The 26997-nt window shown below is 35.8% G+C and overlaps 1 protein-coding gene across 8 annotated transcripts in view; it reads left to right on the top strand.

Moving 5' to 3' along the window:
• Positions 1-585: 585 nt before the first annotated feature.
• USP7 (ubiquitin specific peptidase 7) overlaps positions 586-26997 on the top strand; it is a 72934-nt gene continuing 46522 nt past the window's right edge. For 3 of the 8 annotated variants that reach the window (XM_074280501.1, XM_074280498.1, XM_074280499.1), the window contains exon 1: positions 643-1050. In XM_074280501.1, coding sequence (XP_074136602.1) covers positions 978-1050 — 73 coding nt within the window. In that variant the 5' untranslated portion in view covers positions 643-977. Of the gene's footprint in view, positions 1051-24610; positions 24750-26997 lie in introns of those variants that run through there. The other 5 variants (XM_074280504.1, XM_074280502.1, XM_074280505.1 and 2 more) reach the window with 3 other exon arrangements.

The raw sequence follows: 26997 nt of genomic DNA, 5'->3' as shown, positions 1-26997 counted from the left end.
TCCCCGGTTGGTTGCCTCCCTGCTCTTGGCTTGCTTTCTCCCTCCCTTCTTCCCTCCCTCCCTCCCTTGCTCGCTGGCTGCCTCCTTCCCTCCCACCCTTCTCTCTCTCTTCTCTCTCCTCCCTCTCTCTCGTCTCTCCTCTCGCTCGCTCGCTCGCCCTCTCTCTCCCTCTCCTGCCTCACTCGCTCGCTCACTCGCTCGCTCTCGGGCCCCCCATGCGGATGTGACATTTCACGCCGCCGCCATTTTGAGAGGGAGCTGAGCCGCCGGAGGTGCGTCTGCAGCTCTGTCCGGACAGGAGGCGGAGGCCGCAAGGCGGAGAGCGCGGCGCAGCTGCCGCCGGATCCGCCGCCGCACCGATCCCGGGGCCCGAGTCCGGCCCGAGGCCGCCCCGCGCTCAGACTGCCCCTCTAAGGCCGAGGCCGAGGCTGAGGCCGAGGCCGCGCCGCTCGCCAGCCAGCCAGCCTGACCAGCCTGCCGCCCGCCGGGGCCACCTCGCCCCGAGCCGCCGCCGCCCAGAATCAGGCGGCCGCCGTGAGGGGGCTCGTAGGCCTGCGCCCCCCACCCGGCTTACATAAATCCGGGGCCGGCCACAGAGCGGGGGCGGGCCCCGGCGGGAGGGACGGAGGCAGGCGCGGGAGGGAAGCCCGTCTCGGCCCGGCCCGCCGGCCTCTCCCCCGCCTCGGCCGCCGCTCCCCCGCCTCGGCGCCGAGATTGGGAGAATAGCGAGCAAATACGTGCGCGTCTCCCTGCCCCCGCCACAGCCGCCACCGCCGCCAACCCCAGCCTCTGCCCTCCCTGCAGCCGCCGCTGCCCCCTGCCCGCCGCCGCCAGGCCCGGCCGGAGCCTACGAAGACGACGAGGAGGAGGAGGCCGCCTCGACGCCGCCGCCGCCGCCCAGGCTCCTCGCTGCTCCCCGCTTTCCGGGCCCGCAGTCCCGGTTCCTGGCAGCAGGCGAGGCCCAGGCCGCGGCCGACATGAACCACCAGCAGCAGCAGCAGAAAGCGGGGGAGCAGCAGCTGAGCGAGCCGGAAGACATGGAGATGGAAGGTAAGCCGCGTTTTGGGGGCTACCGGGCCAGGAGTGCCTTGCGTGTGAATGTGAGTGTGTCTGAGACAGAGTGGTAGAGATGGCTCAGGAGGGTGTTTGTTTTCCCCGGGGCCCGGTGGAGTGTGGGGGACCCTGGGCTGCCCTGCTGCCGCCGCGCCGCCGCCGCCCAGTGTTTTGGGTAGGCCCGCCGGCCCGCCCACTCTCCTCCCCCCCCCCCGGGCCCGCGTGGGGGAGGTGGGGGGGCGCCGCTTCCTCCAGGTCTCTTTCATTGTATGGGGGAGCCTAGGGAGCCACGCGAGATGCTCGCCATCTTTAATCGGGGCACGGAACCGGACGGCGCCTGCCTGCCCGCACACACTCCCCCGCCGCCCGGCCCCGATTGCACTTCTTGGCAGCCCACCTTCGGCCACCTTCCTAGGCCCCGAAAAGTGGGGGCCGGGGCCGGGGGCCCCACTCCAGGGAGAGGCTGCCCAGTCATGCAGCGGAGCTGGGGGGGGAGGGGAGGGCTGGGCAGGGCAGGGCCGTGTTGTGGTGGAGAGAGGAGGGGACGTGGGGCACCACGGACTGGGGACGGTGCCCGGCCCGAGAGCGCAGGGGCTCTCTGGTTTACGGTCAAACTTGTGCGTCTGGGGGATTTGCTGCTGTGCCCAGACTACCGCTTCCTCAACTGGGCACTTTGAGTAACTGAATTGGGGGTTGGCTTCGCTAGGAGTTTGGTCTAGGAAGCTTTTTTCTTTTTTTAGCAGTTGTGGTGCATTGTTTATCTCCTTGTAATTATTCCTAGTCTCCTTTGCTGACCCTTTTAAAAAGGAAACTGTCTAGGGGGTTCCCTAATAGCTTAATTTTCTTTTTACGGAAAAATATTTATCAACCTGTTATCCTTTATGTCACTGGAACAAGAAGTTGTAAAGTGAAAGTTATCCTTAAGTCAAAACTTCAGTGGTCTTGTCAAAGGTATTTGTCTGATTTCAGCAGCATTATTGTAGTTAGGGTTAGCAAAGTGCTTTGTATATTTAAGAGAGAAATATATACATTTTCTTCTCACTGTGTGTGTATGTGTGTATGATGAAAGAGTCTAAAAACTGACTCACTTTTTGAATTACATTTGAGCCGTAGCATTGAAGATATGCAGTGAAATATAGATAAATATAGAAAGGATGTTTCAACCAAAAAGTACATAAGCAACTTAATTTCTAGAACTTTCAGCTTTTTTTTTTTAACCTACCTGCTTTTATTTTTAAGGCTTTGAAGCTTTTTCGTTAATATGAGGCATAAATAGAATCCACTTTAAGTGTTTGAAACCATATTAGTCTGGTCACACATGGTAGCTGGGCATGCCTCAGAAGCTGTCTGTGGAACATCATGCCAAACCTGTTTTTAAAAAGTGGCTTGTTTTTCTGTACTTGTGAATCATATACTGTTTTCTTTTGGTGTGAAGTTTGGGTATGGGCTTAAATCAACATAAAATTGATATATTATAAATTTCCTTTTCACATATATAAGTTTGTCAAGGAATTCCATTTGAAAGAAATTTGGTTTTGACATGGCAGTTTTTAAAATGAAAAATATTTTGAAAACAATGCTTTCTTTTATTTTTTTTTCAAAAACGCTAATAGTTTAGCTAATAGTTTTAAATGAAATTTGAATTTTAGTAACATTGGGCTAAAAGCAAAATCTAAACAAGATGTAGGGATACTAGCTTGATAAAAATGGAAGAAATAAACTTTTTAAGTTTCCAAATTCAATTTCTCGAACTTTAATGATTTGTGGTAACTTGGTGATAATTGGATGTTCAGGTTTTAAAGAAGTAAGCTACTTAGTTATTTGGCACATGCTGCATTGATGACAGTAATGAATGAAGCAAGGGCTGTGGAAGAGGACCTGGTGACCAATTTAATTGTGCCCCAAAAGTTATCTTGGGGTAGACATCATGTTGATTGTACTATATTTAAGAGAGACAGCATTCAGCATTTCATTTGAGTACTTGAACACCAGTAAATGACTTAATGCCATTTTGTGTCAGGGAGCTTGTTTTTTAAAAAAGTTGGTACTTCAGTTTACTTTTCAAGTGCTACTTTTTAACTTTGCCTGTAAGAAAACCAAAATGCTGTCATGTGATGTAGAATTACATTATGAACAGCTGTCAAATTCAAAAACGTGGTCATTAGAAGTTGGTTGGTGTCTTGTTGACTAATATCTCTGGAATGAAATTCCAGTATTTTTTTCTTAAATACTTTTTTTCTTAAGAAAACTCTTGAGTACTTAAGAAAAAGTAGTCAAGACTTTTTTCTTTTTCCAGAGTACATTACACTACTGTTTACTTAATCTAAAGTAAGAGGCACTTTCTCCTGGAATAATATAAAAAGCAACTAATCAAACATGGAATCCAAATATCTGGGAGGAGACTGCCTCTTCCCCTCCTACAAGGTTGTTTTGGGGAAAGTCAACCTCTAAAAACTTCTGTAAATTGCAGTATCATACTTGGACCATCTACTCACAGAGTTTTGTTTTTAAGAATTGCCTTGTAAAATATCCTGTATCAGTTTGGACTTTGCAATCTTTTCTTCAAAAAAGGAATGTTATAGTTCAAAAATCAAAAATTAACCAAAATATTTAAGGATAAATGTCTTTTTTTAATCCAAAAGAAATAATATGGTTTAAAATTAACTCTATGTTCCAGTTCCATAAAATATGCTTGATAGAATTTTTTGCTGAAATTTTTGAAGACTGATGCCATCTGGGGGCCTACAATTATTGTAAAGCATCCTCAGATATGTAGAGAGAGTTTTAATACTTTAAAATTGAGAAAAATTAAGCCATTTATTATACTGTCTTATTTACACAGTAACATATTAACTTAAACTTTATCCAGTTTTATATATGTTGGCTTATAAGTACTTAGGAAATGGTGTCAAGTCTGTTAAGAAAAATCACAACTTTATTATTATAGGCTTAAATTTAAATTGTGAATAGTTGCCTTTTTAGAGTTTTTCCAAGTAGTTGTGTATATGGGAGGGGGGAAAGGGAGATTCATAGGATAATAGATTTAGAAATGGAAAAATCTTAACAGATTACCTCATTAAAATCTCTTAATTTCCCAGTTAAAACTGAGGCCCTGAGAGTTAGACAAGGTATTTTAAGTTGTGGGTAAACAAATCTAGGACTCAAGTCTTCTGACTTTAAAGCTGACACTTTCCATTCTACTCTAGCCTTTCTAAAAATGGTCTGATAAGATGCTATAAGTGGTATATTATTAAAATTCATGTTTGTTATCCTTGTAAAGAAGAGTCTTCTAGGGAGAGAGAAGTGTCAAAGATCAGATAGGTTGGTTATTTCCTATCAGTAGGAAAGTATAGCCAGCCCTTTTAATTGTAACATATTTTATAGAATTGTCAACTTTCATTCTTCCCTAGGGTATTTTGATATTTTTGTTTTTACCTTCTGGTCTGAAACAAATTTTATTCCTCTGTCTTCCCCACTTTCTATTTTTAACATTTCTTAAGCTTTTTTTTTTTTTTAAGCAGCTTATGGTTGGGCAGATCATTCTTGCTGTTTCATCATTCTTATTTCATCTTGGATATAAATGTAATTCCAGTAATTGTGTTTTATTCCTTGTACTACAAACATGTCTTTTGCTCTCATTTGTTCATGCTAGTCTCATCTCTTTAGCTTTCACACTGCAATGCTAAAATAATTGAAAGGACACCCATATAACTTTTGGATAGTGTTTCACCTAGTATCATGAACAAATTAATAATTTGTTATAAACAGACTGGTAGGGAAATTGCAGGAGTCCAGAAAATTAACATCTATGCTGTCTTTTAAATGTCCATAGTAAAGCTTTTCTCTTTCAGCAGTGTTCCCTCATTTTTGGTCTAGTAAAAATATATTAAACTTCAGATTAAAATATGAAAAAAACCCAAACCTGACTACAATAAATGTGTAAGGAATTAGTAATAAACTTCCATAGGCTGAATTTGTTTCTAATGGTCAATCATTAAATTCCTTCATTGCTGACTTTGGAACTATGGAAAGAAATATGAAAGGTTTGCTTATTTTTCAACTATCTTATTTTATGGAGATGAGTGTCTTTTTGGTTAAACTAAATATGACATGTTGAAACCAGATTATACTATATAGCCAAAGTACTTGGCCATGGATTCAGTTATATTGTGAATCTATCATCCCAGAATCTATGTATTATACCTTTCATCGTAACAAGGATTCATTGACTAATGTGAATGTTAGGCCTCCCATATATTTGGTAAATTTCTGAAATGTCAAGCAAATTCACCAATTCATTATAAAAACTTGAGTCATTTTAGATTCCATTTTAGATTTAGATTCCTCCTGATCTTCAGTCTGTTCCAGCTTCTTATCTGAAGTACCTACAATTTCCTTTCTATTCCTGGCACCGCAGCTTATAGTCCCTTCTCACTAACCTATAGAATCTTAACAAGGGGCCCATGATTTTTTTTTTAAGTTCATAATAATTTCAATATAATTTATTTCCATTGTAATTTTGTCTAGAAATGTGATTCATAGTGTCCACAGATTTCACCTGCCAGAAGAATCCATAGCACAAAAATCCCTATTCTAATATATCTTTGATATAATCACAAAATCTTATATAATTTGCCTTTTGCCCTCCCTATTCTGAAGTCTGAGATTTTAGAAAGACATATGAAATCAAATACTTTTTAACCTGGTTTGAGTCCTTTAACAACTTATTTCTAACATTTCTTTCTAGCATTATCTTGTACTTTTCTTCAATTACACTTGTGTTTTTATCAAACTGGTTTACTACCTCTTCACATATACCATACCTTCCCTGTATTTCCATTTCCATATCTTAGTTCATGGTGTGATGTGTCAGTCAATAGATGATGTGTCAGTCAATAGATGTACTTTTTTCAGGAATATTTACATATGTCTTTGTAAAACCTGTCCTCCAGATTGTTTTTCTAATCCTTCTTTAATCTTGCCTTATCCCATCCTCTACTCTTGAAAAAAAAAATGATCTTCATTTCTCTTCAATTAATAAGACATCATAGCTTTAGAGAATTAATTCCAAATCTCCCCCCCCCCCCCATTTTACAGATGAGAAAATTTCCATATTGGAAGTAACTAAACCCATAGAGAGGGACTTGGTCCAAGGTCATATAAGTTGTAGAGTAAGGTCCTAGGACTCCAAGTTCTGTATTTTGCTCTGTCTGTATTGTATTTGAATAGTACAGTATAATGAGAAGAGTATTGGATATGGAGCAAAAAAAAATTTAATTCCAACATTGCTATTTAGCATTATAGTTTATATCATTATAGTGATAGTTTTTTTTGTACCACTTTAGAGCACTTAAAAACAAAACAAAGAAAAAAAATTAATTCAGTCTTTGAGTTCTAATAACATCCACCATAATCTTTTTTCCCCTCTTTTTTACTAGGTGTGACCTTAAGCATGACATTTAACCTTCTGGGTCTGTTTCTTGTCCCTTACCTGAAAGTGGATAATTTCTGCAAACCCTTCTAGCTTTTATTCTTAGTGAATTAAGTTAGGTATGTGAAAATAAGATTTTATATAGATAAAGCATTTATTAGGCAATTAAGTGTAAGGCTCTGTGTTTTTTGTCATAGATAAATGTCAAATTAGGATGTGTGTGAGGGTGTCCCTCTGCAATTTGAAGACTGTTTAGTCCAATTTATTTAGAAAGGTCTTTTTTTTTTTTTAAATGAAGTTTAACATCAGATTTCTAATCACCCCAATTTTTATTTTTTAGTAAAATTGCTATATGTATATGTGGTTTTTAAAACTGTAAGTCACCTCTGTTTTGTTATTGTTTCACTATTATGGAATAAGTAACATGTAGCTTGTATCTGAAGTGACATCTAGTACACAGCTCTTACCACTAGGATGACAAATTTGTAACAAGGTAATTCTTGTCACTCTACAGTTGCAGTGTTGAATATAAAATTGTGGTTTGCTTCCCCAAATTAACTAATTTGTATAGTAATATAGGAGTATGGAAATGGGAGGAATTGTAAAAACTTACTCATTATCTTTGATTTGAATAAATAAATGGTTTACATTTATCTTGTATTTACTTGAATTATTTTGCTTGAATTTACTGGGGCTGAAAGGAGTCTACTTTTGTAGTTTCAAAGTTTTATATTTGGAGAATGGCAGATTTAAAGACCCTAGAAATTTTCTTGTTCAATCTTTTCAGTTTTATGGTTGAAGAAACTGAAACACTGAAAGTGTTTTTAAATGAACTTTTTTGAGTGAACTTTCAAGGTCACACAGGTGTAGCAAATATCAGTCAGGATTGAAACCCATGCTTTTTGACTCCAAATCTAGTGATTCTTTCTGCATCACCACATCTGATTAAGTTTTTATTGATTTTAATTATGTTGGAAGCAATTTTTAAAAAACAATATTGCTATTAAATAATTTTAATATATCTGACACATGATATTGTATAATATTTTAGGGTTTATAAATTTGTTTTCAACCAATCTATAATTTCAAATTAGTATTGAAGTAAAATAATAAAAGTAAAGCTATTTAAACCATTTGATTCCTAGTAGAGACTTATTTTGTAAAGTAAAATAATATAATAAAGTAAAATATAGTGAATTGTTTTTCTGATAACAGAAAACTAGCTGATCAGTTTTTGATTAAATTTGACTTAATCTGTATTCAGTTGGGCTGGTGAATTTGAATTTAGAATTGGAGGCAGAATGTTTCAAGATAAAACACAGGGCTTGTCAAAAAGACCTATAAATGTATGATCCTGGATAAGTCACTTAACCTTTTTGAGGGTCATTTTTACTAATTTGTAAAATGTGAGTGATCTGCTTCAGGATTATTTTAAGGATCAAATGAGCTGTAATATGTGAAATAATTTACCAACCTTAAAATGTCAGATATTGAAGGAAGTGATAGCACCTGTGACTAGACTTAGTTCCTAGTATTTTCATGTAATGCCAACTTTAATCTTCATCTATTTATAGATCTTTGAATTATTTTATTTCTATTTTAACATTAATTTTTTAAAAATCACTTCCGAATTCCCTCTACAGCTTCCCTCTCCCACCAGTTGAGGAGTCAAGTAATATGATTATACTTGTGAAGTCTTGCAAAATATTCACCATATAGACTTCTTTGAAAGTGCCCATGGCTTCCATTTTTGATTATGAGTTTTCTTAACTTTTAGATCATTATGTTTATTATGCAGCTAGGGACAGCATAGGTGGTCCAGTGGATAGGGCACTAGCCCTGAAGTCAGGAGCACCTGAGTTCAAGTGTGACTTCAGACACTTAACATTTCCTAGCTGTGTGACCCTGGGCAAGTCACTTAACTCCACTTGCCTCAGCAAAAAAAAAAAAAAAAAAAAAAAAAATCCCAGAAGGAACAGTAGGTAGGAGGAAGATGTGGATTTGGAGGTCTGTCTTCTAGCTCATAGACCTGGAACAGGGATTTGTGGATGAATTTGCATATTTTTTTCCCCACTAACCTCTAACTGAAATTTAGCATTTCCTTCCATAATAAACATAGGCAACAGACAACAGTTGTATTAGCCTTCACTTGACTGTCAAAGGGGTCTATGCCTTCCCCCCCCCCAAAAAAAAAAAAAAAACCAAACTGATGGATTTTAATTAGGATACTGAGAAATATTTTTTTTGGAAGTACAAATTTATATCCAAAAGATAGATGACAAATTGAAGAGCAAAATTTTAAGATGAATGAATACATCATTAAAACCTTTATGAACAACTCTGTAGTATTTTTTTTTATTATTATTTAATAGTTTTTATTTACCAGATATATGCATGGATAATTTTACAGCATTGACAACTGGCAAACTTTTGTTCTAATTTTTCCCCTCCCCCCACCTCAGATGGCAGGTTGACCAATACATGTTAAATACATGTATAAATTAAATACAATATATGTATGCATGTCCAAACAGTTATTTTGCTGTATAAAAAGAATCAGGGGGCAGCTAGGTGGCGCAGTGGATAGAGCACCAGCCTTGAATTCAGGAGGACCTGAGTTCAAATTTGATCTCAGACACTTAACACTTCCTAGCTGTGTGACCTTGGGCAAGTCACTTAACCCCAGCCTCAAAAAAAAAAAAAAATCAGACTTTGAAATAGTGTACAATTAGCCTGTGAAGGAAATAAAAAATTCAGGCGGTCAAAAATAGAAGGATTGGGAATTCTATGTAGTGGTTCATAGTCATCTCCCAGAGTTCTTTCGCTGGGTATAGCTGGTTCAGTTCATTTCTGTAGCATTTTTTTGTCTTTATTTTTTTAATTTTCAGGAACTTCCATTGTTTCCAAGTGCCTTCATTTGAGTTTTGGACCTTGAAAAAGTATTTCTGGAAAAACTATGTCCTAAAATTCATTAAACTACTTGTTTTTTACCCTTTGACATAGTGATACTCTAATGATAATCCTACTAGTCTGCTAAGGGAAGAAAGAAAAGGACATGTGCAGTTCCTTTTTTTTTTTTTTTTTTTAAAGCAGAAAACTGAAAAACAAGGAGGTAACCATCAATTAGAAAGATAGAACAAAATGTAGCATGTGAATGTAGTGGATTATTATTAGTGTACTGTGAACTGGATACTGGGTGGTATAGTGGCCTGGAATCAGGACTCTATCTTTGTGATTTGGGAAAGTCATTTAACCCGGTTTGCCTCAGTTCCTCATCTGAGTTGGGGAAGGAAATGGCAAACCATGCCTCAAATGAGGCCATGAACGCAAATGAAAAATTGAAAACGACAAAAGTGATAAAAGACAAAAACAGGGCCAGATTTTTATATCCTGTATATATAGTATAGCTATACTTCTAAAAGCCAGTACCACGCCTCCTGCAGTCAACCTTTGATAAAGCCTGTTACCTGTCTCCTGACCAGAGAGGTGATAAGAGTCAGAATGAAGAAAGAGATATAAATATACATTATATGATGGATTTTTTTTTATATGTAGATTCTTTTTTTTTTTTTTTTTCCCCACTAGATGTTTGGTTTATTTGTTTTTGGTTTGTTTTTTTTTAAGGGACATTAGAGAAAGTAGTGTTGATCCTAGGTCACACTCTACAGGGCATGCCTCTCCTCCCCCACTGCCCCACTTCTACTAGCAAGGGTTAATGTAGCATTCAAAATGCAGCACAGAAAAATTACTGCATATTTAAAGGGAAAAGAATGATATATGTAATAGACCAGGGGTTCTCAAACTAGATGCAGCCCACTGAGGACATTTATGCGGCCCACCTGGTTATGGCAAATGGTCTGAGGGGTGGAGACAGTGTGAGGTTTTGTTTTTACTAGTCCGGCCCTCCAACAGTCTGAGGGACAGTGAACTGGCCCCCTATTTAAAAAGTTTGAGGACCACTGTAATAGACCTTTGCAGTTTTTAACATCGCCAGTCTTCTTTATTCTTTGTGTTTGGAAATAAATAAATAAAAAGTGTATGTGTGGGGCAGGTAGGTGAAGTAGATAAAGTATCAGCCCTGAAGTCAGAAGGACCTGAGTTCAAATGTGCCCTCAGACATTTAACACTTCCTAACTGTGACCCTGGGCAAGATACTTAACCCCAATTGCCTCAGCAAAAAACAAAGAAAACAAATAAACATTTTAGCCTTAAATCCTTCTGGTCTTTTACCTTAGGTGTAACACAAGGACCTCACAACTGTGGTAATGCACTCTATCCTCTGGTCCCAGAAAAATGACCTGTTTTTACTTGAACTAAATTACTTTATATTCATAAGAGACGTGCAGTCATGACTGTAGAACAAATATGTTTTAAAAATCCTTTTATTTTGATTCATCAAGGTTTTAAAAAAACAGGCATGTGACTGAGAGGTGCTATCTCGACACTTTGTATCTTTGTGTACATACAAAAAGTATGTATGATTCAGGGGGTAGTTTAGTGGCATAGTAGCTAGATTACCAATCCTGGAGTAAGGAACATGTGGCCACAGACCCTAGCTGCATAAATTGGGGCAAGTTGCTTAATTATGATTGGTTCATCACATGCTTTGTATATATAAAATGGTTCACAACCAAAGCAAATTGGCTACTACTAATATAGACTATGTGATGTTAGTGCCATAGGAAGATAGGAAATTATATGGTCCATGTTGAAAAATAGGTTGGTTGGCATTTAATTTCCTTTTCTATCTCCTTGGATATGTGTAAGTAAAAGTATACTTAAAACATAAAATGTTTTATTTGAAATCTTAATATTGGGCACTAATGTTTTTGAAAATGATATGCATAAATTTATAGTTAATTTTCTGAAGACTTGCATAATATAGCTCAAGTTGATTTTGGATTGAATTTTCTACAGACATTAATCATATGATAGATCTGCCCTCAAAGAACAATGATAGACAGAATTGGATATTCTAGAATTTTAATCTAGTGAATGGGTGTTGGTTTTTCCTTTTTTCCCCTGAACTTCCTTTTATTTATGGATTTCCCTAAAATATTTCTCCTGAGGACCTTAAACATGTTCTTCCTTAAAGGAAAGTTTTGCACATAATACTTTTACATTCAGTCTTTATATGAAGGAAGAAAGTGTATTTCATTCTTTGTTCTTTTCCTGAACAAGATTTCAAACTGCAATTTTGAGTTCAGTTGCTATTTCGTGTTACATTATTTTATTTTATGTATGTTTCATTCTTTTGATTGCTTTTGTCTTTAGTCTGCATCACTTGACTATCTCCATTTCTTATTTCGTTACAACAATTATGTACCACATTTTGTTTATAGGTTTTTTTTTTTTTTGGATGAGTTTTCTGCTACTAGAAAGTGCAGCTAGAAAATTTTTTTTGTATTTGGAAACTTTTCTTAGCTCATAATTTTCCATAATATACCTGTTTACAACTTCAACAAACAATGTGACTTTTTACAATGTGTCTTTTAACATCTTTGCCAATTTGAGTGTAACGTGACAGTGTTTTAATAAACATTTCTCTTATTAGTGATTTGAAGTACTTTTATATGCTTGTTTATAGTAATTTGCATTTATTCACAAAACTTCCTGGTGTTTTTTTTTGTTTTTTGTTGACTGCTGGGGAATCAATCCAATCTCAGGCACTCCTCAGTGCCTTTCATATTTTTGGTTGCCGCCTAAAACCTAAATGGGAACACATTTAAAACAACTCATTTGCTCCTCTCTGCCTACTTGTCTCTATACTTTATCACCTAGGTTTGTAACTTTTGAATTATAGGTGATTTTCCCAATCCCCTCTTCCCCCAAGTCAATCAACTTGCAAAGTTTTACAGATCCTTTGTTTTTTCAGCATTTCTTGCATCTATCTGCCTCCTTTCACTGCTACCATTCTAATTCAGCTCTTTTCCTTACCACTTATCTAATTGCCTCTTCTTTAGTCTCCTGTCTTGGCTATCTCTCGTTTATTGCCTAAACTCCTGTCAGGCCTTAATCATTTAATGGGCATTGCCACAAACTGAGATCTTAAGTTAAAAAGGCCAAGGTTTCCCACTGCAAGCTAGACCGTCACCGATTATTCTCATCTATATCTTGCCACTGGGACCCAGATGGCTCTGAAGAGAAAGTGAGACTAGTGACTTTGGCTCTGGGCTCACTTAAATCCAATTCATTTGCAAGTCATGGTATCACCTTCCTGATGCCATGGTCCTCTTTAAACAACCAATTTTCAGTATATCCTTTACACAGATTCCAGAGATGTACCTCTTTGATTACTTTGCTTTTACAAGGCTTTGATATCCTTCATCCATGGAATAAAATGCAAGCTCTTCTCTTATCCTCAGCACTCTTTCCAAACTGCTTTTGCTGTCTCCCTTTTTTTACTCAGGTCTCCTTATTGTACTTAATGCCCCAGCTAAACAAACCATTTTACTGGCTTCTAACCTACCTTCTCCAACTTCCATAAATTTAAAGATATTCCCTTTAGCTTTTGAAATCTTTAGATAAGCTCAAATGACACCGTTTAAGTTTTCCCTTAGGTCTCTGAATACCTCAACCAATTAGGGCACCCCTCGCCCAACCATTCCTACTTTTCGTTTTTTACATCTTATCTATACACTAAAGCTTAAAATTCACTAAGACTTTTGGTACATTGTATATGCTTAATTGATTGTTTTTAAAAATGTTAGGTTTCCTTATTTAGCTTTTAAATAAGTCATAGAATGTTTACATTAGAAAGGACCTTATTATATAGATGTTTGAATTATGAACTATATAGGTATTGGGTATTGTAAATAGATTGTTATTACAAGCATCCTAATTTTAGCAGAAATTATTTTAACTCCTGACATGTTCAAGAGAAAAATACCTGATACCAAATTGACCTGGCAAAGCTGAGAATACATTAGTGACAGTAACTTGCTATCTAGTGTGGTGTCGTGATTTACAAAATGTTCAATTTCCTTGTATGCCAAGGAAATTTATCAACAGGTAGAATATTTTTAAACGTTATTTGACTCTGTCTTCAGCATTAGCAGAAAAAGCTAATTTTTTCAGGATTTTAGGAAATTTGAGCATTGCAGCTCAATTTATTCAATGTCCAATTAATAATTATGGATTTGGAGATCCAGATACAGTAACTTCACTCGTGCAATTAATGTTTCCTTTAGAACCAGAAACTGGTGTCACAATAATTTCAGCTTATTTTATGGTCGTTAAATAAACTTCTGAATTTTTTTTTGAAATGAGGCAATGTGGTTCAATCCCCTTACCCTACTGATCTTAGGGCAACTCTGCCCTGTTAAGAGGAAGGTTGGCTCAATTTCTAAAGCCCAATTCCATCTCTGAAATTTGAATGATTTTGGTTTTTTTAAACCAAATTTTTTGGGGTTTTTTTGTTTGTTTTTGGCACTTATATACAAATATAAGAAATATAACATTTTATGCAAGAGCTTAAATTAAGTCAAGAATAAAGATAGACATGAATAGAGGATTGAACTTAGACCTTAGTCTTCATGGATATAGGGAATTCCTAGGTCTGAGAACTCAAATACAGATTGACACTTCTGCAGCTTAACATTCATAAATTGCCTAGAGCACTTTGAGGTTCACTGATTTGCCCAGGATATGTTAGTTTGGCTAGGACTGACTCTGTATATTATTGTGTCTCAATACTATGTGTATATATACAAATTGTTTATTACACACAGACACTGTTAGGAGGTAAGGTATCTAGCAGTCAAGACTGTGTAGAGGGGTGCTTGAGCTGCATTTTGGGAAGAGACAAGAGGAAGGAGAACATTTTTCATGTATGATATACAAAGATAAGGAAAGAGTAGAGGACTGTGTTGATGATAGACTTTGAAATCTGTGAAATCTTTCTTCCATAGAAATGGGGAAGAAGAGTAGAGACTGAGATGTGCCCAGTTTGACACATCCAGTAGACATTTTGGTGGTTTGAGATTTAGAAGGATTGGATATACACACAAACACAAAGGTGGGTGTGTGAGAGACTCAAGATAATTAAACTGATGAGAGCTGATAAGGTTACCTCTAGAGTGTAGAAAGAGGGGGAGGTAGGACCCAAGAGTGAGCTCTGAAGACATGACTGTAGAGGGAATGATTTTGATGGCAGAGGATATTGAGAGAGATTAAGAATAGGGAGCCATGGAGAAAACCAGGAGACAGTAATTTCACCAATCACCCAAAGAGGATGTGCGTCTAAAAGGAGGGGGTGGTCAACAATATCATGTTTCTGAAAAGTCTAGAAACAAGAAGACTGAAAAACTCTCAAAGAGCAGTTTCAGATCTATTACAAAGGTGAGGAAATGAGTAAGAGGAGAGAAAGTGATGGCAGCTAGCTTTGGCTCAGAAAGGAAGGAAGGTTATAAGATAGCTTGAGGTTAGTGGTTAGTGGTATAAGGTCTAATGAAGGTGGGGTTTTTTTTGTGTTTTTGGTTTTTTTATGGATTCTACAAAAGACTTAGACATGTTTGTACACTATAGGGAAGAAACCAGTAGAGAAAGAGAGATTGGAAATTAGAAGGGAAGCAAAAGGGGTTTGCCAAAGAGGTTTTGAGAGGAGACTTGGGGAAAGAGAAAAATTTGTCAAAACAAATAAAACTTGCTAACTCAAAAAAAGTCACACAGCTTAAAGAGGAATAGGAGTGAAACAACCAATTAGGGAGGAATAAAAAGATTACTGCATTGAAGGCCCTATTAAGGTTGGTGTAAATATGTGGCAGAAAAGAGTAAAGCACTAATGCAAAGTTAAAGTAAAATTGGACCCAGAAAATGGTACATATACCATGCCTAAAACAACTTAAATGGTAAAGAACAAGAATATTGTATAAAATTGTGATGACCAAAAATTTAAAAACCTGTGTATGTTCTCACTAACGATGTAATACCAAAATCATCCTGTTTTTGTGAAGACATTTGTTGCACATTTAAGATTTCAGAGGGAAATAATTAACTATGAGCCAGGTTGTTTGATAGTTAACTGCAGTAGACCAATTCTCACTGGTATGGTTACTAATGGCCTAATTGCTTCTCATCTTATGTGATGCTGATTCATGTCTTTCCTAAAACTTCCATGAAGAATCTACCTGTAGTGTTGAAATATTCCTTTTAAACGGTTTGAAGGCTCCTGTGCAAAACTTGTTCCTTGGTTATTCTTCACTCTCCAAGGCTGACCTTTATTGAAATAATCTATTAACTAACTTGTCTTTTTACAAGTTGTTTAATGAACAACTAGCGTATAGACTTAATTTCTTGTTAGACAACTTTAGCTTTAACTTGTGCATATTAACATAATCATGATATTTGTGTTTTTTAATTAAAGCCTTTTATTTTCAAAACATGCATGGATAATTTTTCAGCATTGAGCCTTGCATATCCTTGTGTTCCAAATTTTTCCCTTCTTCCCCATCCCCTCCCCCAGATGGCAAATAATCTGATATATGTTATACGTATTAAAATATATGTTAAATTCAATATATGTAAACATTTGTACAATTTATCTTGCTGCACAAGAAATATCACATCAAAGGGGAAAGAAAATAAATAAGAAAACAAAATGGAAACGAACAACAAAAAGAATGAGAATGTTATATTATGATCCACACTCAATTCCAGTAGTCTTCTCTCTGGGTGTAGGTGGTTCTCTTTATCACGAGATCATTGAAACTGGCCTCAATCATCTCATTGTTGGAAAGAATTATAGCCATCAGAATTGATCATCCTGCATAATATTATACAATGATAATCATGATATTTGAATTCCCTTACTTTTGCAAAGAAGGAAAAGGTGCCTTTATATCTTCTATTGCCAAGCTTAGACATTTTCACTTTTAAACTCTTTTAAACATTTTGTAAAGAAAGTAAATCCAGGAATAATATTATAATATTTATCCAGGAATAATCATATTATAACATTAACAAATAAAACATTACAATATATCCATAAAGTCACACTTACAGCCTTGCTTATAGGTACATACTTATTTCACATGCCTTCCTGCTGAGATTCTATGGGGAACTTATGCTCAGGACAACAAACAAGGCAAAGAGGCAAGCTTTATCCTTAGACTCTTAAACTTTATCATCATCATAATTATTATTTTACTCTTCTAACTAAAACCTATAGATAAGGCAAGCTATCTATTTTCTATCAGAATTATTTTACCAGATAACCAGATAAAGTCTCCTAAAATTTTGGGCATATAGTTTGTTTTCTAAATTCATGCTCTTTTAAATGGATAGATTATGTACACAGTAACAGCAATATTGTAAGGGATCAACTTCACTTAAAAAATTCCCTTATAATAGGGATCAACTATGAATGACTTTCAGCTATGTCCAAGACAATTCCAAAGGACTCATGAAAAATGCTATCCATTTCCAGAGAAAGAACCGATAGAATGCAGATCGAAGTATACTATTTTTCATTTCCTTTATTGTTTTCCTGGATTTGGAGGCCTTGGGATTTTTTTGGGGGGGAGGGTAAAATATGTGCCAGATAGGGAGCAGTTATGCCTGATTGCACATGTATCATCTATATCACATTATTTATCATCTCAAGAAGGGAGGAAGAAGACTGGGGAACTCAAACAATAAAAGTTAAAAATTTTACATGTAATTGGGGAAAAATAAAATTATTCCCCCCCCCAAAAAAAAAATAAAAGGCATTTGGAATATTTGCATTTGAATCCCCATCAGCTTTGTTTGGACTTTTATTCAAAACGTTTTGGGGGGATAAGGGCCTCTTTGGTACTTGCATAGTCATATAAGAGCTTGCTATTGCTTGGTTTTGTACTAGTATCAAAATATGCAACATTGAGATTCAGTTGTATCTGCTCTCTTCCTTCTATAGCATTTCCCTTAATATTGTCTGTTCTGTGCCCTGGCTGAGAATTCAATCCCATAATCATGTTGTCTTCTATATTCCCAGAACCTAACATAGTGCTTGTTACATACTAGATATTTTAAATGCTTTTTGATATTGATGATTTATCTTTATCCTCTCAATTCATTTCATCTACTCTGGACTTCTTTTTTTTTTTTCAGACTCAACCCTGAAAAGGACAATTCACCATTTTTGTAATTTCCTATCTACTGTCTTTAAGTTCCTTTTTAACATTCTGTTCTCCTTGAGCTGCAAATCTTCATTTCTGTGAGTGATCTCCATTGCCAGTTTCCTCTAGTTCTGAAGAGAAAGAAAAAAATCTAGATAAAATTATTTTTCCTACTAAATTGTTTTCAAAGTTTGAGGTGCCTATATTCATTGATTCCCTATCATTTCTCACTTTCCCTTTCTACAGCCCTGCTCTCCCAATTTAGAACCATATATTCTTGGTCCATTCTCTTCTCTCCCCAATGCATCAGAACTTTGCATCAGTTGGAAAGTCATTAAAAATTGAGGGCTAACCTGATTTTTGATAGCTTTTTGATAAATTTTAGTTTGTGTGTGGGGATCAGATAATTTAAATTTCATTCTTTTTGTATATAATTTCAAGCATTTTGCAGATTTTCTAGAAAATTTTCATTCTTAATCATATAATTTTGAAGATAAATGTGTTTTTCATTATCAATCTTTAATAAAGTTTTAGAATGTTCATGTTTTTCACAATTATCTTTCATATTTTAGAAATCATAATTTAAAAGAATGCTATTTCAAAGAGTAATGATGGCTAATAAGTCTATATTCTTTTTTTTTTTTTTTTTTTTTTGAGGCAATTGGGGTTGTAGTGACTTGCCCAGAATCACACAGCTAGGAAGTGTCAAGTATCTATTAGATTTGATCTCAGGTCCTCCTGACTTCAGGGCTTTATCCATTACACCACCTAGCTGTCCCTACATAACATTTCTAATCAGGTATTTATTTGCAAGATAATTTAAAAATCTACATCATGTAGGTTCTGGTTAAAAAAATTATATTAATTTTTATGCAAACTTTATATGCTTGACATGGTATATACTCTTTAGTATATATATCAGTGTCATAGTGGTTTAAACTCATACATTCTACTACAAAAAAATATTTCAATTTGATTAACATTTTACAGAGTCTCAGGTCATCTTATCTAATTTATAGTCAAACATTTTTATTCTAAGATCTCTGACAAGTGTTTATTTAACTTCGGCACCCAGGGTGTACATGTCACTATATTAGAATAATTTGAAATACAGAAATTGTCCTTGTTATCCATTACTTTAGTTTTAACTGAAAAAGTTGAATCCAGTAGGGTTTTGCTTGAGATATAGGAGATGAGATTATTGCTTGAAAGTTCCTTTTAAAAAACTGAAAATCGCTAACATCAGGCAGATTTGGATATCATAACTTTCTTGTTTTAAAATGTCATAATCTGCTTATTTTAACTATCAGAAAACTGAATGTCAGTTCTTTAGCTCTTACAAATTAGAAGTGTGATTTTTAGTTATGGTAGAACTAGAAGAGAATGTGGTGTTAAAATCATCTGTATCAAAAGTAAAATTGCTTTGGATATTTCACAGTATACTGTTTATTACATTGTAACCTGTCTTGAGGAAACAGTAGCAATAGGCATTCCCATTGACTTTATATAACCTCTCCATACATCCTAAATCTCACTTCTGTCTTGGTTGTATTACATTTTGCATCTAAGAAAGAGTTGGAGTCTATAATAGTACATTTCAAATCTGCTCAATAGTTTAGTCAGTTAAGAAACATTTATTAACATCTACTGTGTACTAGTTATTGGGAACAAAGAAATGAAACTGTACTCTTATCAAGAGAGACAATAGGTATATAATAAGTACATGTAAAATAAGGAATTTTTGTGAGGAAAAAAGCCAGAAGCTTGAGAATTAGATAAGGCTTCAATGTGGAAAGTGACACTTAAGTTTAGCTTTTCAAATTTTTTGTTTTTATTACATTTCCATATTAGTCTTGCTATGAAAGAAAAATTGGAACAAAAGGGTAAAAAAACAAGAAAGAAAAAGCAAACAAAAAATAGATGAAAAGAGTATTCACTGATTTACATTCAGTCTCTAGTTCTGCCATTTTAATCATCACATAAGTTTTGCTGTTCCTATGTATAATGTTGTCCTGGTTCTAATCCCTTCATTCAGTATCAATTCATGTAAGTCTTTTCAGGCCCTTTTTTTTTTTTTTTTTTTTTTTTTTTTTTCCCATAGGTAATTTTCCAGCATTGTTTCCTCCCCACCCCTTCCCCCAGATAGCAGGTTGACCAATACATGTTAAATAAGTTAAATATAATTTTATTTTGCTGCACAAAAAGAATCGGACTTTGAAACAGTGTATAATTAGCCTGTGAAGGAAATAAAAAATATGTATGCAGATGAAATAGAGGGGACTGGGAATTCGATGTAGTGGTTCATAGTCAACTCCCAGAGTTCTTTCGCTGGGTATAGCTGGATCAGTTCTTTACTGCTCTATTGGAACTGATTTGGTTCATGTCATTGTTGGAGAGGGGCCTTATCCATCAGAATTGGTCATCATATACTATTGTTGTTGAAGTATTTAATGATCTCCTGGTCCTGCTCATTTTACTCAGCATCAGTTCATGTAAGTTTCTCCAGGCCTTTCTTTTCAGGTCTTTTTGAAATCAGCCTGCTTATCATTTCTTACAGGACAGTATTCTATTACATTCATATACCATAATTTATTTAGCCATTCCCAATTGATGGGGCATCCATTCCTTACCATTACAATAAGAGCTGCTACAAACATTTTTGAGTCCTTTTTCCCTCTTTTGTGATCTCATTTTTTATGACATTTCAGATCAAAAGAGGATATATAGCCTTTTGAACATAGCTCCAAATATTTGAACTTAGTTTTGAAGAAAAGAAGGCAAAGAACTGAACTAAACTTGGGGCTAAAGTCCCAGGACATAGAGGTGAAAGAATATTGTGCTGGAACAGCAGGAAGGCTGGCCTGACTGCATTGCCAAGGAAAGTAATGTGACCTCCCTACAGAGGTTGGAGTCAAGTTATCAAGGGCCTTCCACAATTTAGGTTTGATCCTAGAGTTAGTAGGGACCGCTGGAGCTCCTTGAACCCAGCAAGCAGTTTCATGGTCAGAATTGTGCATTGGAATGCTAATTTTGTAAGTGAGGGGAGGATGAATTGGAGAAAAGAAAAACTTAAGGGAGACTTACTAGGAAAATATTCCAATGGTTCAGGTTAGAGGGAATGCCTAGGACAGTCTTCATGTGAATAGAGAAGAGATAGATACATGGGGCATTTTATTATAGATGTGGCTTGCATGAAGAGTTTGAAGGTGACTCAAGGGTTGCAAGCGTGGGTAACTAGAATGATGATAGTGCCCACAGGAGTATTAGGAAGTTTGATAAATAAGTCGGTTTTGAGGAATGATAATAGTCTTTTGAACATCTTGAGTCTGAGATGTCTTAAATCAACTAGGCAATTTATAGGCCTGATTATCTGTGAGAATTATCTTCAAAGACAAGTCCACTGAACCCATAGGCACTTATGACATCAAGTGAAATGTTATAGGGAGAACAGAAGTGAGAGCCTAGGCCAGAGCTTTGCACTCTTGCTAGTGGGCTTAATATGAAGAGCTACCAAAAGAAATTGAAAAGGAGAGGATAGATGCAGGTAAGAAGAACTGAGGGAGTAGAGTCATAAAACCCCAGATACTTAGTGGTACATCAAAGAATTCAAGAAGAATGCAGATTGAGAAGCCATTAGGTACGATTCAGATCAATAGTAACTTTAGAAAGAGCAGCTTAAATTGGGAGCAGCTAGGTGGCTCAGGTTGGCACCAGCCCTGAAGTCAGGAGGACCTGAATTCAAATCTAGTCTCAGATATTTAACACTTACTAGCTGTGTGACCCTGGGTAAGTCACTTAACCCCAATTGGCTAATAAAAAAAAAAGGCAGTTTAAATTGAATGAAGAGGTCAGAAAACAGATTGCAGAAGTGAGAAGTGGAATGTGTCACAGATATAGATCAGTTTCAAATGAGAAGGAGGGAAAGAAATAATAGATTGGTACCATCTAGTGAAGCATTCTCTATGCTTCATAGAGGATGGAGGGAGGATAGGATTGAAAATGTAACTTAAGCAGGAATAATGAACAGAGGAGTAGGAAAGCTAAGACCAAAGAAGATATAGGATAATATGTCCATATATTTTCCAAGGAACTAAGTCATCTGCAAATTATTTAGGGCCTATGGCTAGATGGAGAGGGCTATTAGGTCAACAACAGTTGCCAAAACACCTTTCTCCTAAATTTCATCTAATTGAAATGGTATAAATAGTGGGAAATTTTTTCCATCTCAGAATCAAGCCTGTTGGAAAGAGGCCATTGTATACTTGTGTACATAAAGCACTACCTTCTTAAATCTCCTGGTGACTTGGACCTAGCCTAGAATTCTGGCTCAGAACTGGTCTTTTCTTTGAACTTGTCTTGTCATTAGAACCAAATAACTGAGTATGAATTGAGGAATGGGACCTGCCTTCTCTCTATGATCTTTTCACAGGGTTTTTTCCTTTTTTTCCCCCCCCTTTCTCTCTTCTTTTTTAAATCCTAGACAAGTTAATCACAGCAGAACCCTCAGGTATTCTATGAATATCTCTCAATTTGAAATAGTTATTAATAACTATTCCACCTATTCAGTTCGGTTCAGATCAACTTAACTATATTAGCCCCTAATGCACATCACTTCATCTTGTTCACAGGATTAGCACAAGAAGCTTTCATCAAATCTATCAGCAACATTCCCTTTATTTCTTAAAACTGCCAGAAAATAAAATGAGGATAATTTGGGCACAAGTTTGGCTTTTTCTATTTGATCTTTAATGTTTTTTAATTTCTTCATATCTTTTCTTTTTTCCAAAGCCACACTTGAAAAAAGGCAATTCAGTAACACCAAACCACACATCTATTGTATTTGATAGTATATACAGTATTCTACACCCATAGTTTTTCCATCTCTAGAGAGAAAAAGTCATCTGGACTAGGTTTACCATGCTTTATCAGATTTTGGGGTGGTTTTTTGGCTGCCTATGTTCACTTTTGTTACATTCATTTCTGACTATATCTTCCCTCCCTAGCAAGTAATCTTTTTATAACAAAGATTTTTTAAAAATGAGGAAATAAAAATAGTTCTCCAAAGAAAATGAACACATCTATCAAATCTTGACAGTATATGCAATGTACTGCAACTCTAAATGTGTTGCACCTCTTCCCTCACCCCCTGTAGGCAGGAAGAAAGTATATTTTGTCATCTTTGGGGCCAAGTTTGATTATTACAATTATATAGGGCTCAAACTTTTGTTATTACTTTTTCATTTCATATTATAGTAGTCATCATGTATAAATTTGTATAAATCTTGCACCTTCTGAACTTGTCTGTAAAATGTTAGTTTGTTAGTGTTTCCAAATTCATCTCTTTAGCTATCTTTCCTTTTTTCATTAGAATTGTACTTTTGTCTTCATGATTTCATTCTTATCTCCCAATCTTTTTTATATAAAATTCAAGGAATTTGGGATTTGCCATTTAATTTTTCCTCTTAGAAGTCTCTCTTTTTAATTAAAGCTTTTTGTTTTCAAAACAAGCATGGATAATTTTTCAACAATTGACTCTTACAAAACCTTGTGTTCCAAATTTTCCCTCCTTTCTCCCTATCCCCTTCCCAGATGGCAAGTAATCCAATAAATGTTAAAATATATATTAAATCCAATATATGTATATATATGTTTATATATATTTATATTTATGCAATAATCTTGCTACATAAGAAAAGTCAGATCAAAAAGGGAAAAATGAGAAAGAAAACAATGCAAGCAAACAACGACTGAAAGAATGAAAATGCTATGTTGTGATCCACATTCAGTTTCCACAGTCCTCTTTCTGGGTATAGTTGGCTCTCTTCATCACAAGATCATTGGAAACTGGCCTCAATCATCTCATTGTTGAAGAGAGCCATGTCGATCAGAAATGATCATTGTATAGTCTTGTTACTTTACTTAGTATCCATTCATGTAAGTTTCTCCAGGCCTTTCTAAAATCATCCTGCTGATCATTTCTTATAGAACAATAATATTCCATAACATTCATATACCATAATTTATTCAGCCATTCTCCAACTGATAGGCATACCTCTCAGTTTCTTGCCGCTTCAAAAAGGGCTGCCACAAACATTTTTGCACATATAGGTCCCTTTTCCTCTCTCTAGGATATAAACCCAATAAGAAGCACTGCTGGATCAAAGGGGATATGCACAGCTTGATAACTTTTTTGAGCATAGTTCCAAATTACTCTCAAGAATGACTGGATTCGTTCACAATTCTACCAACAATGTATTGGTGTCCCAGTTTTCCTACATTCCCTCCAACACTTGTCATTATCATTTCCTGTCATTTTAGCTAATCTGACAGGTGTGTGTTGGTATCTCAGAGCTGTCTTAATTTGCATTTCTCTGATCTAGTGATTTAGAGCATCTTTTCATATGACTAGAAATGATTTAATTTCCTCATCTGAAAATTGTCTGTTCATATCCGTTGATCATTTATCACTTGGAGAATGGCTTGCATTCTTATAAATTTGAGTGAATTCTCTATATATTTTAGAAATGAGGCCTTTATCAGAACCCTCAAATGTAACAATGTTTCCCCAGTTTATTGCTAGAAGTCTCTTTGTAAAAGTCTAAGATGCATGTCATACTATGCTTCACTTTTCCTTTTTATCACATTAAAAAAAAAAGTGTTTGAATTAGATACCATTACATTGAAAAGTAATGCTTTGAAGTTTGGGACATTTTGAGCAGAGAACTCTGAATAACAATTAAAGGCATACTCTTTACTTTGGACTAAAGCAATAGCTGGTGACTATATTTCCCTACTTTTAAAATTCAGGGTGTTTTTGTTTTTGTGGCATAAATATTTTTCTTTAGAATAAAGCTTTACTCTGCAAAATTAAAAGTTATGAAATTATATGGAGATGAATAAATTATACATTTTTCTTTGCCTCCTTAATCCGCTAGTGAATTTCAAAAGCTGAATTAGTGATAATACTATCATTTCCATAGCAATAGACAGATCTTCTTGCATGAGTTAGTAGTTCTGTACTTATGACATCACAAATGGAAGCTAGTGGGAAGAGAAAGCCTGAGCATCTTCAATAATAGTGGAGGAAATACAGATCTTAAACTGGCCAAGTATAGGCCTTTTGTGTATGTGTTATATCTACTCCAGAGTAAAAGCTCTTCTTTAAAAAGGTACTTTGTGCTTTTCTTATGTGTATGTCTTTATATATCCATATATTATTGCAAATAATTTTTCCCCCAAATAATTTCACCTCGATAATTGAGAGCATTTCCTGCTTAATATTTGAGTCTTCTGGATTTATTTTAACATTCTAATTGGCTTGTTTCATATTCCACAGAAATAGGACCTGTCTGTGACTTAATATTATAGGCAGGATTTTATAAAGATTTTATGATAGGGTTTACATATGAACTTGTGGTTTGTCAACTAACTCAAAAGATATTATAATTGTTAGGCTTGTTAAAAAATCAGGAAACCTATTTTTATCTGAGTTTGAGCTAATCATTCATAAATTGGTCGAGAAATTTTGAACTAATTTTTAAAGGTTTAAAGGTTAGTGATTAGCAAGTGAAAGCCACTTAAATTATTAGAATAGATATTTAAATTTTAGCATAGATATTCTTTTTGAAAGAACATTGTATACATAAGGCATTTCTAGAGAACATATTTTGTTGGGGGTTTTTTTGTTCATAGAATTTTATTAGTTTTCTGGCTGAACTTCACATCAGGCATCATTTGTGAATAGTGTTTTCTTAGCCTACTCAGTACTTGCTATAGATTCAGGTCACAGTTAAAACTCAGCTATTATATGGAAACTTCTAATAATATACCTGGTTGGGCACTACAGACTAACCACAAGGACCAAACATCATTATCTTAAGGGCAACTCACATCACATTATTCAAATGATTCTGGAGCAGTTTCATTAATGATCTGTGTTATCTATTTCTATCAGAAATTTGGTGTCTGGCAAGTATGAATATCATCTGTTAAATAAGATACATATAATGAATAATGGAAATAACCTTTATTAACTCAGTAAACTTTCCTATAACATTTGCATATTCATTTTTTCCTTGAAGTTTTTGTTATGCTGTATCAATAAATTCTTTTTAGCATTAGGTGTATATAAAGATTAAGGGCAAATTGCTGGTATATAATTAAAGTAATTGTATATTAGGGGAAGGGGATGAAGGGAATAGTCATTTATATAATATCTACTATGTACCAAGCACTGTGACCACTTTACCAATGCTGTTATTATTTGATCCTTACAACAACTATGTGAGCTAGATGCTATTATTAACCATTTTACATTGGAGGAAACTGAGCCAACAGAAGTTAAGCAACTTGCCCAAGTTCACAAAAAGTTAGATTTGAACTGACTCCAAGTCTTGTGCTCTTTCCACGCGCCTTCTAGCTGCTTCCCCAATCCCCCATTCCTTCACCATACATATTAAGTTTGTACAATTTATTCAGTGCCCTCAAGCATCTTACAAGCATATTACAGCAATGTGTGTTAATTGCATTCACTGTATAATGAATTTAATGTTTTCATTATATCTAGTATCAAACAATGTTTATATTATTTACTATCATTAATTTTTTTTTGGATGGTCATGCCAATTTGAATCATCACAACCCACTCTTATTTGGCATGTTTACATAAAGCTATATTATTTATCGTAGATACTGTGAAACTGATTTCTCCCTGTTACTTTGAATCATTTGTATACTCTCTGAGAGTTGGACCACCTCAGTTTTTAATGATATCAGACCTCAGTTTTCAGGTCAGGAAATTCATATTATCCTCTTGTAGTTTCCTTAGAACACAGTCATAATTTTCTTCCTTAAAGCCCTGATATTATAAATTATAAATTAAAGCCCTGATAGGGCTAAGATAGTGATGATTCTCTGATAAATTAGGAAGAAATATAGCAGTTGTTAATCCTATTACCATAAATTTTTATGCTTTGTTCCTATGTTATTATTTCAGATTGAGTATTTTTTGGTATTTTCAGAATCAGTATTTTCATAAAGGCCATGTTTTGGAGTTGGAACTCTATGTTCTATATAAAGTTATATGTTTTCTGTCAAGGCAACAACAATTTTTACACAGCAGGTATTTTAATAGGCAACCCTAAGCAGATTCAGAGAGCCCTACATTTCTTAAAATTATAATTTTATAAATGCAGATTTTTTTTTTTGCCTTCCTTGAGTGTTGGGATGCAAGATCCTATTGCATGCATCAAATAGTAAGACTAAAGAACTAATCTTACAAACATTTAAAGTAATACAACAAAATTATTTTTGTTTTGACTTGCCTAATTAATCACAAACTCTCTAATGGTTTAGCTTCCTTCTCCCCTCCCCCAATCTGCAGATATTAAGTGTCCTAAATGTGCACAAAACTGTTCC

This window comes from Sminthopsis crassicaudata, chromosome 1 (genome assembly GCF_048593235.1).
Source record: "Sminthopsis crassicaudata isolate SCR6 chromosome 1, ASM4859323v1, whole genome shotgun sequence".
Lineage (NCBI taxonomy): Eukaryota > Metazoa > Chordata > Mammalia > Dasyuromorphia > Dasyuridae > Sminthopsis > Sminthopsis crassicaudata.
This window is presented reverse-complemented; position numbering and strand designations above follow the sequence as displayed.